The sequence below is a fragment of the Bos taurus genome, chromosome 11, assembly GCF_002263795.3.
Source record: "Bos taurus isolate L1 Dominette 01449 registration number 42190680 breed Hereford chromosome 11, ARS-UCD2.0, whole genome shotgun sequence".
Classification (NCBI taxonomy): Eukaryota; Metazoa; Chordata; class Mammalia; order Artiodactyla; family Bovidae; genus Bos; species Bos taurus.
The window spans coordinates 24,875,306-24,886,825 of NC_037338.1; the positions used below are offsets into that span (position 1 = coordinate 24,875,306).

At 46.5% G+C, this 11,520-nt stretch overlaps 1 protein-coding gene across 2 annotated transcripts in view; it reads right to left on the reverse strand.

Annotated features, from left to right (window-relative positions):
• KCNG3 (potassium voltage-gated channel modifier subfamily G member 3) overlaps positions 1-10,157 on the reverse strand; it is a 67,059-nt gene extending 56,902 nt beyond the window's left edge. For both annotated transcript variants that reach the window (XR_009496406.1, XM_024999381.2), the window contains exon 1: positions 9,526-10,157. Coding sequence is in view for 1 of the 2 variants with exons in the window: in XM_024999381.2 (XP_024855149.1) it covers positions 9,526-10,157 (632 nt within the window). In the remaining variant the exon portion in view is untranslated. The remainder of the gene's footprint in view (positions 1-9,525) is intronic.
• Positions 10,158-11,520: the final 1,363 nt, after the last annotated feature.

The following is an 11,520-nucleotide window of genomic DNA, read 5'->3' on the forward strand; positions in this document are numbered from 1 at the left end:
ATATTAAAAACAAAATACATCAGATCGTATCTTTCCTCTGCTTTGAAACCTTCCAAAACCTTTGCTGTCACATGTGAATTGAAATCCAAACTCTTTCCCAGGGCACCTAAGACTTGCCTGAGAGGGCACTGCCTCCCCTCAAACCTCATCTACCTCTCTCTCGCTCTTGGACTAAGAACTAGCCCACATGGTCTTTCTTTTCTGTTCTGGAAACTCGCCAAGTTCACCGTCATCTCAGAGCCTCTGGATGTGCTATTTCTGCCATCCAGAACACTGCCCTCCCTTTCCCAAGGCTGGATCTTTCCTATAATTCAAGTCTTAACTCAGGTCACCTCCTCACGTCCTTTGCGAATGAAGGAGCACTGCTGACGCATTCTGTACTCTGATTTTCTTTCACTCCCTGAAATTCTTACTTATCTGCTGACTCTGCTGGCTGTCTCCTTTCCCACTACCTCCACTGGTCCTCCAGCTTCATGAGAGCAGAAACCCTGTCTTTTTGTACCTCAGTATCTACAGTGCCCCGCACGGTCACAGGACTCAAGAAAGGGTTGATGAATGGTTAGAATTCACAATTATTTTTTAGTCATTATGTATTCTCTCAAATAGATACTAAAAGTACAGCTACTATGTTCCAAGACTGTGATTTTCTTTGAATGGTGTCCTAAATTAGAGAACAAAATGTTTTCTACTCATATCATTAACAAAGAGCTAATTTCTTAATTCTTTTTCAAAATCTTCCAACTAAGAAAGTCATTGACAAAATGAGCAAATGGTACACACAGCTCACTGAAAAGTAAGATAAGTAACTCCTAAATAGATGCACATTTTTTACTCAAGGCCAAAACAAATCAAACTACTAGACACCATTTTTCACCTCCCAGCATCAGTTCAGATCAGTCACTCAATCATGTCCGACTCCTTGCAAACCCATGGACTGCAGCACATCATACTTCCCTGTCCATCACCAACCCCTGGAGCTTGCTCAAACACATGTCCATTGGGTCAGTGATGCCATCCAACCATCTCATCCTCTGTTGTCCCCTTCTCCTCTGTCCTTCAAACTTTCCCAGCATCAGGGTCTTTTCTAATGAGTCAGTTCTTTGCATGAGGTGGACAAAGTATTAGAGCTTTAGCTTCAGCATCAGCCCTTCCAATCAATATTCAGGACTGATTTCCTTTAGGATTGACTAGTTTGATCTCCTTGCAGTCCAAGGGACTCTCAAGAGTCTTCTCCAACACCATAGTTCAAAAGCATAATGCTTTGGTGCTCAGTTTTCTTTATGGTCCAACTCTCACATCCATACATGCCTACTTGAAAAACCATAGCTTTGACTAGGTAGACCTTTGTCAGCAAAGTAATGTCTCTGCTTTTTAATATGCCATCTAGGTTGGTCATAGCTTTTCTTCCAAGCACCAGGTGTCTTTTAATTTCAAGGCTGCAGTCACCATCTGCAATGATTTTGGAGGCCAAGAAAATAAAGTCTGTCACTGTTTCCATTGTTTCCGCATCTATTTGCCATGAAGTCATGAGCGCCAAAGAATTGATGCTTTTGAACTGTGGTATTGGAGAAGACTCTTGAGAGTCCCTTGGACTGCAAGGAGATCCAACCAGTCCATTCTGAAGGAGATCAGCCCTGGGATTTCTTTGGAAGGAATGATGCTGAAGCTGAAACTCCAGTACTTTGGCCACCTCATGCGAAGAGCTGACTCATTGGAAAAGACTCTGATGCTGGGAGGGATTGGGGGCAAGAGGAGAAGGGGATGACAGAGGATGAGATGGCTGGATGGCATCACCGACTGGATGGACGTGAGTCTCTGAAGTTTTTGGTTCACATACTAAAGTAGTGTGTCAAGGCTGTATATTGTCACCCTGCTTATTTAACTTACATGCAGAGTACATCATGAGAAACACTGCGCTGAAGGAAGCACAAACTGGAATTAAGATTGCTGGGAGAAATATCAATAACCTCAGATATGCAGATGACACCACCCTTATGGCAGAAAGTGAAGAGGAACTCAAAAGTCTCTTGGTGAAAGTGAAAGAGGAGAGTGAAAAAGTTGGCTTAAAGCTCAACATTCAGAAAACGAAGATCATGGCATCTGGTCCCATCACTTCATGGGAAATAGATGGGGAAACAATGGAAACAGTGGCTGACTTTATTTTTGGGGGCTCCAAATCACTTCAGATGGTGACTGCAGCCATGAAATTAAAAGATGCTTACTCCTTGGAAGAAAAGCTATGACCAACCTAGACAGCATATTAAAAAGCAGACACATTACTTTGTCAACAAAGGTCCGTCTAGTTAAGGCTATAGTTTTTCCAGTAGTCAAGTATGGATGTGAGAGTTGGACTATAAAGAAAGCTGAGCACCAAAGAATTGATGCTTTTGAACTGTGGTGTTGGAGAAGACTCTTGCGAGTCCCTTGGACTGCCAGGAGATCCAACCAGTCCATCCTAAAGGAAATCAGTCCTGGGTGTTCATTGGAAGGACTAACGGTGAAGCTGAAACTCCAGTATTTTGGCTACCTCATGCGAAGAGTTGACTCATTGGAAAAGACTCTGATGCTGGGAGGGATTGGCGGCAGGAGGAGAAGGGGACAACAGAGGATGAGATGGTTAGATGGCATCACCAACTCAATGGACGTGAGTATGGGTAAACTCCGGGAGTTGGTGATGGACAGGGAGGCCTGGCATGCTGCGGTTCATGGGGTCACAAAGAGTCGGACACGACTGAGCGACTGAATTGAACTGTTGAAGCTTGGCTTGGAGAATTTTGAGCATTACTTTGCTAGTGTGTGAGATGAGTGCAATTGTGCAGTAGTTTGAGCATTCTTTGGCACTGCCTTTCTTTGGGATTGGAATGAAAACTGACCTTTTCCAGTTGTGTGGCCACTTTTGAGTTTTTCAAATTTGCTGGCATATTGAGTGAGCACTTTCACAGCATCATCTTTTAGGATTTGAAATAGCTCAGCTGGAATTCCATCACCTCCACTAGCTTTGTTCATAGTGATGCTTCCTAAGGCTCACTTGACTTCACATTCCAGGATGTCTGACTCTAGTCCAGTGATCACACCATCATGGTTATCTGGGTCATGAAGATCTTTTTTGTATATTTCTTCTGTGTATTCTTGCCACCTCTTCTTAATATCTTCTGACCTTCTTAGGTCCATACCATTTCTGTCCTTTATTGTGCCCATCTTTGCATGAAATGTTCCCTTGTTGTCTCTAATTTTCTTGACGAGATCTCTAGTCTTTCCCATTCTATTGTTTTCTCTATTTCTTTGCACTGATCACTATGGAAGGCCTTCTTATCTCCTTGCTATTCTTTGGAAGTCTGCATTCAAAAAGGTATAGCTTTCCTTTTCTCCTCTGCCTTTAGCTTCTCTTCGTTTCTCAGCTATTTGTAAGGCCTCCTCAGACAACCATTTTGCCTTTTTGCATTTCTTTTTCTTGACGATGGTCTTGATCACTGCCTCCTGCATGATGTCATGAACCTCTGTCCACAGTTCTTCAGGCACTCTATCAGACCTAATTCCTTGAATTTATTTGTTTCTTCCACTGTATAATCATAAGGGATTTGATTTAGGTCATACCTGAATGGTCCAGTGGTTCCCCTACTTTCTTCAGTTTAAGTCTGAATTTGGCAATAAGGAGTTCATGAACTGAGCCAGAGTCAGTTCCAGTCTTGTTTTTGCTGACTGCATAGAGCCTCTCCATCTTTGGCTGCAAAGAATTTAATCAATTTGATTTTGGTATTGACCCTCTGTTGATGTCCATGTGTTGAGTCAGTTCTTGTGTTGTTGGAAGAGGTTGTTTACTATGACCAGTGCATTCTCTTGGCAAAACTCTGTTAGCCTTTGACCTGCTTCATTTTGTACTCCAAGGCCAAACTTGCCTGTTACTCCAGATATCTCTTGACTTCCCAGCATGGTAAAGATCAAAAGTATAACACTTTGCAGAGTCTGAAGAAACATGGTCTCTCACACATTGCTGGATGGTATAAACTGATACAACCTTTTCTTAGAGCAGTTTGGAATTTCTATGAAAATGACAAAGTACAAAATATGGAGTACCAACAAGGACCTACTGTATACCATAAGAAACTACATTCAACATCCTGTAATAAGCTATAATGGAAAAGAATCTAAATCTAAATATACAAATGAATCACTTTGCTAAACACCTAAAACTAATACAACATTGTACAGCAATTATGTTTAAATAAAAACTAAATATATATATATATATATACACACGCATATAATAAAAAAAAAACAAGTGTAAATGCCGTTGGACCCAATGACAACTTTCAGGAATTTATCCTGTGGATATTCTTTCATGAAAGCAAAATAATGTACATGTACAAGGATATTCACTACAGCATTTCCTACAGACAAGGAACAATATTAAGAGTCGAAAATTTCTAGGACATTCATACAATGGAATGTCACGCAGCTCCATAAAAAACCAGGCAGCTCTTTATAGACCGATACAGAACAATCTCCATGACATGTTGGTGAGTTAAAAAAGCAGGTCATGATACTGTTCTCACACTGTTTTTTTTGTTTGTTTTAAATATATATGTGTTAGTTGCTCAGTCGACATTCGACTCTTTGCCACCCCATGGACTGCAGCTCACCAGGCTCCTCTGTCCATAGAATTCTCTAGGCAAAAATCCTGGAGTGGGTTACCATTTCCTTCTGCAGGAAATATATACGATATGCTTGTAAATACAGGGAATATCTCTTCTATGACACACACACTGCTATAACTTTGGTTACATTTAGGGAAAAGAACTCCATGTCTGGAAAATGGAGAAACGCTTGCTTGTGTAGCTTCTGAACTTTAAATTATTATTTCTATGATTTTTAACCACCCCCTTAAAAAAGCAATTTAAAAGGAGCATATTCATATATAAAAAGTTTTCACATCATTGATTTGGAAGACATCTCAAGATTTCTTGCAAATAGATTGTGTGGTATTTCAAAACTTCAGAAAAATCTTCTTATTAAAGATATATTCTCATCCTTTTTCTTTTTGCACAATAAGTACTTGATAAATAATTATTCCTTGACTTAGGCTTTTTTTCTCATTCTAGCACAGGATCTCATCTTTCTTAATTAAGAGTTCCACCACCTGAATGCCTCAGCCTCAATGCTCCCCACAGCTCCTCCAACTATGCAAGAGAAGATATACTCCTGGAAGTTTCTACTTTAAAACACAAGATAAACAACAGATATTTACTGTCCCTGAATAATAATTTCTTCTAAAAGATGCTATCATAATAAATAGTATAAAAGACTTTAGATGCCTTCTAGGGCTTTGCATCTCATCTAGTTTGGGAGCTAAGACATGTTCATATGAAAAAATAACTACCATGCTAGGAAGGATATTACAGCTGCCAAATAAGTTGCACGAGGAAGCAATGCCTCAATAAACTCAAGAAGAACCATCATATATACTAAGGCAGTCAGGAAAGGTTTCAAAAGGGAAATAGACTCTGATTTGGGCTTGATGAATGATCCAATTTCAATAGGCAAGGGACTGACTGCACAGTAAGGGATGCCCAGGTGGTTCAGGAACACGTGAGTAGACTGGTCTGGACAAATGGAGCCTGCAGGTGGCAGAGAGTGCTCCCCAAGCTCCTGGAAATCCACTTACTCAGTCCCTGAGCCTGTATCCTCCCAATGCCCTGGATTTACTTTGTTTCTTCCTAATTCTCCCAGAGTTGTCATTTTATCTCCATTCTCACCACCTCAAAGCCATCCAAGTTCTTATTCCCTCCCTTTGCAAAAATCTCCAAACTCATCTTTCTGTTTCCACCCTCCACCATCTCCAACTTTCAGTACACAATTCATGACATTTGTGACTTTATATGCATGATCCACTCACCCTGAACCTGCCAACAGTTAACCACTGCCTGCAGAATAAAATTATTCTCCCTCTCATTCCAGGCCTTCTAACACTGCACTCACTGCCCACCTCTCTCTCTTTCTCTCTCCATCACTGAATTCACACTCCCTAAACATAATATTGGCTTCCCTGGTATCTCAGCTGGTAAAGAATCCACCTGCAATGCAGGAGACCCCAGTTCGATTCCTGATTGGGAAAATATCCTGGAGAAGGGATAGGCTACCCACTCCAGTATTCATGGGCTTCCCTGGAGCTCAGACGGTAAAGAATCTGCCTGCAATGCGGGAGACCTAGGTTCGATGACTGGGTTGGGAAGATTTCTTGGAGGAGGGCATGGCAACCCTACTCCAGTATTCTTGCCTGGAGAATCCCCATGGACAGAGGAGCCTGGCGGGCTACATCCATGGGGTCACAAACAGTTAGACCCGACTGAGCGACACAGCGCAGCACAGCACAAATGTAATATGTAAACATTATGCCTAGGCCCTGGATGTCCCTATTAGATGGAAAAGTCTCCTTATTTTGCTCCCACATGGGGTACACATGGTTGCACAGGTTTCGAACACTGTAGTTTATATAAATGATACCTTTCACCAGTGTTGGGCAGTGCACAACCTCAGCACCCTTCCAAAGATGGCTTGTTTCCATCCTCTCTCACCTTGAAGATGTTCTCAAAACATCTCAGCTGTTGATCAATTGTGCCTCTGATCCTACATTACCAACCTGACACTTTTTCCTCACCAAAAAGAAAGCTGCAATATTTGGAATACCAATAGCACCTTAAACACAGCAGATACTCAAAAGATGCTTCCAAATTACAATGGGTAAATTAACAAAGGCAGATTGTGATTAAATGTTAAAGAGCCTTGGGGAATTCCCAGGCAGTCCAGTGGTTAGGACTCTGCATTCTCACTATTCAAACCTAGACAGCATATTCAAAAGCAGAGACATTAGTTTGCCAACAAAGGTCCGACTAGTCAAGGCTATGGTTTTTCCAGTGGTCATATATAGATGCGAGAGTTGGACTGTGAAGAAAGCTGAGCGCCCAAGAATTGATGCTTTTGAACTGTGGTATTGGAGAAGACTCTTGAGAGCCCCTTGGGCTGCAAGGAGATCCAACCAGTCCATTCTAAAGGAGGTCAGCCCTGGGTGTTCTCTGGAAGGAATGATGCTAAGGCTGAAACTCCGGTACTTTGGCCACCTCATGTGAAGAGTTGACTCATTGGAAAAGACTCTGATGCTAGGAGGGATTGGGGGCAGGAGGAGAAGGGGATGACAGAGGATGAGATGGCTGGATGGCATCACCGACTCGATGGACGTGAGTTTGAGTGAACTCTGGGAGTTGTGATGGACAGGGAGGCCTGGCGTGCTGCAAAGAGTCAGACACGACTGAGCGACTGAACTGAATCCCTCATTGGGAAACTAAAATTTCATAAGCCACTTGGTGCAGCCAAACAGAACAAAATAAAAGGTAAGAACCTTCTCTTTTGGCCAAGAAAGGTTTTGACCTTATCTGGCAGGTGCCAAATTTGGTCAAATGATCAGAATGATGTTTCAGACAAAAAGACTAATTTCAGTAACCACAAGCAAACAGGATTTGAGACATTGTTCTCAAAGTACCACCTTAGCTCTCTGTTAGAGGAGGCCTGTGGGAAGCTCCCTCTGCTTTGTTCAGCCTCAAGTAACTCAGTCATCTTTCAGTTTATCTGTTTGGGATTACAGATAATGGTTTTCACATACCTACACTCAGAGTAAAGCTTAAAACTGGGCCATTAAGCCAAGAAAAACATTGTTTCTGCCTGAAATATCTGCGTATCTAGGAAACAGTTCTGACTTGAATAATTATATACATACATAAAATGCATATACACAAATTAAACATTTATCTTCCTCCTTCACTTCTTTTGCAGTCTTCCTCTTTTCCATCTGTCTCTTCCCTTTTTGGTTTCTTTCTCTTTCTCCCCCTAAAATTATTATTCATGTCTCTCATTTCTTTCCAAATGCCTTACCTTAATGATCTCCAGACTTCACTCCTCTCCTCCCCAAATGCCCTCTCTCCTCCCAAAATTATTACTCAAGTCATTTCGCTGTTTTTGCTTATATAGTGACTTAGCCAATTCCGTTCAATATTTGTACTAATAACTCATTTGTCCTATTTCCTTTGCTGATGTACCTTGAACTTTCACTAACCTTAGAATTCTACAATTACTAGTGAATAATTTCAAGGCCAATCATTTATGGCTCATTTTCCTATGGCCCTCTAAAAGAATCAAGGGTTTTTGATGTATTTAGATACATAAATTAATTTCATTGTACTGATGCAGTACCAAATAAATAATTCTTTCCTGTAAATCAAAAAACTCAGAACCTAATAAACAAAATGCGTTTCCTAATGAATCTCCTTTCAAAGTATGTATCTTGGATTTTTTGCCAAGGCAGCTTATCAGTAATGGTCTCCATCGTCCCAGAGAGTTTTGTGTCTGAGAATTAAATAAAAATCTTTACTCTCCAAAGGAAGAGTATTATGTGGAAGTAACACACTCCAGTATCAGGCACATAGTACCACTGGAACCATGCACATGTCTATGAGGAAAAGACTATCAGGCAAGCAACTGAATTTTTTAAATGAATGGAAGGGGAATTTTAAATTAGAATCTAAGGTAAAACACATAATACAATGATGTGTTTGTGCCCAAAGAGGCTCTCTCCCTTGAAAGTCCAACTTTCCTGTTTATTCCTCCCACCAAACATGCAAAATAAACTCTCCAGTACTAAAAACAGAAATATGTTATCACTACTGAAAAGTAAGCACCATCGAAGGAAAAGATCAAAATATTTTTCTTTCATCCTAGTAAAGTGAAAAGAAAAACCACTAAATACTGTAATACTGTTTCTGAAGTTAGGGCAGTTTCCTTTTTTTTTTCCCCTCCCCAGCCTGAAGATCTTCTAGAAGTCACATTGGCAGCAAATGGTGGACAGGTGCCTTACTAACTCCGTATTTGATAGGAAAAGAAGAGAGAAAAAGGCACAGACATCCATTATTTAGAATCTATCGCTATATTAATCTTCTTTATCACAATTCCATTACAATATTTTATGCAGCGTGTACGCGTGGGCAGTGTACAGCCGACCACACTCCATGATAACAAGGCTTCCTTTTTTCAAACACCATCAAAAATTAGCAAATAATTCGAACTGCTCTTAGCCCAAGGTTAAATTCTTGAATACTAACAACAGAAGTTCAGAGAAATCTAATTAACCGGTTCCTATTTGCTCGAAAGTAAACTACAAAGATGAGAGAGGTTTGTCATCTCTATCTGCCCCTCCCCAAGGCTGGCGATTCGCCCTCAAGAGAGGCGTCTAGTGTACAGACCAGAGCCGGCTAGAGCTGGGGGAAGGGGCGGGCGGTAGTGAGGGCCAACCCAACCCCGTGGCTGACCGCGCCTGGGGCCTCGCTGGGCCCAGAACCCAACTGAGCTCGGCCTCCCAGAGGCAAACAAGACGGAGACTGGACCGACGGACGGGACGGACAGACGCGACAGGACGGACGCAACGGGCAGAGAAGCAGTGCATCCTACCCGGAGGGCTCCCTCCCAGGGCCGGCGGAGTACCTGCTCCGGTCATCCAGGCTGCGGTTGTCGGCCGCCGCGGCGCGCCAGTCGGGCAGTGTGCTGGCGCACAGCACCACCATGGACACGATCACGAACACCACCGACACGCTGGCCAGGATCTGCGCGGCCAGCGACGACGTGGGCTCCTCGAAGGTCCGCCGCATGCGCTCCAGCCAGCGCCGGGAAGGGGCGGCCTCGGCACCGCCCGGTCGCGCCTCGTCCCGGCCCAGCGCGCCCGGCTCTTCGGCGGTGTAGAAGGTGTAGGTATCGGACATGCGGTCGTCGAGGCGGCGCTGGCAGCAGTACTCTAGGTGCGCGCCCTCCAGGCCCCAATAGATCATCTCATTGTAGAAGGAGAGTTCGCACATCCGCGGCGCGAAGCGCAGCTTGCCGTGGCCGCGGACGTAGAGAAGGATGAAGCCGAAGGCCTCCGAGTGCCGGTCGAAGAAGTACTCGTTGCGCTCGTGGTCATAGTCGTCGCACACCTCCAGCACGTCGCGCTCCGAGCGGCAGCCGTGCAGCCGGCTCACGCGCCGCAGCGGGAAGTCCTTCAGCAGCTCCCGGGACAGCGAGTACCGGGCGCCGCCCACGTTCAGCACCACCGAGGCCGCCCCGCTGCGCCCGAAGGTCATGGCTGGCTGCCCCGAAGCCCCCGAAGCCCGAGGGCGCCGCCGCCGCCCCTTCCGGCCGCCGCGCGGGGCCTGCCTGCGGTTGGCGGACGGGGGAGCGCGCCGTCGGGGCCCGCGGGCTGTCCGGCAGGCTCTCCCTCCGGGCTGCGCTGCTGCCCTTCGCTGACCCGGGGGCCCCTGGCTCTAGCCTTCTCGGCAGCCCAGCGCGGCTGCTAGCGACGCTCCCTCCGCACGGCGGTCCCTGCAGGTGGCCGGGGAGTCCCCCTCAGGCGCCAGCGCTGCGCCCCACTGGCCGAGAAAGAGGCTGCCAGCGCCGCCGCCCCTCGCGCCTGGGGGATGCTCCCTCCGAGGCCGGGGTGCCCTTTCAAGGCGGCGGCGCTGTTCCCCCCCTCCCCGGGGGCGTGCGCGCCGAGAGGAAGCGAGGGCGCTGGATGGCTCCGGGTCCCTGGCGCTCCCTCTGGCCGCGGCTCCGGCAAGGGCCCCACCGCCGTCCAGAAGCAAGAGGCAAAGTGAGCGGGTTCGGAGGCGGCAGAGAGCCGGCCCCGCGAGGCGGGGGCGGGGCCTCCTCGCGGTTACCCCTCCTTGCCTCCTGGCTCCGCTCCGCTCACCTCCCTCCGCGCGCCGCCCTCCTCTTCCCACCCGAGTCCGCACCTCGCTCAGGCTGGGATTCCCCGGCGCCCCGCCCTGGACCTCGGGCTCCCCGCCTCGTGACGCTGTCCTCCCCCTCCGCTCTCGCCTGCAGTGGCCGGGAGGGGTCCGCAGAGCAGGGATGCGCCGAGCTTGGAGCCCCGAGTGGAAGGGGTAGAAAAGCCCCGAGCCTGGGGGTCTCAGTGACCGCGTCCCTCCCCGGAACATCGGGATGACTTGGGGAGTCCCCAAGGGCCCTTTTAACGGCCCCCCCCCAAAGGAGGCTGCAGGAGGGTAAGGAGGAGTAAGGACTGGGGTGCAGGATTTGAGGGGCGGGGACAGACGGCTCTGGGAGAGCTTTTTCCAGAAACTCTCCGGAGCCCAGCTAGGTTTCTGAGACCGCCCCACAGGATTTCTCAAGAGAAGGCACCCCAGCAATTCTTTTCTTGCCGACTTTGTTCCTTCCTCTCCCGGCGCGGAGACCCACGTACCGCGTGCTCCGAAGGCGGCCACACATCCCAGCACCCAGCTTCGGTGCCGCCTCTCTCGGAGGAGCGGCTCCAGCCCCCGCTTTCTGGGTTGCCTGTCCTAAGAGAGCGCCTAAGCCTAGCGCCCCTGGACCCCCTCGTGACGCTCCCTGTAGAGTGGGATGAATGTCTGGGGAGAATTGTCTTGCCACTGACAAGAACAGAATTTTGCCCGACCTTCGTCTGCATTCTCCTTTTCATAATGTCTTAAT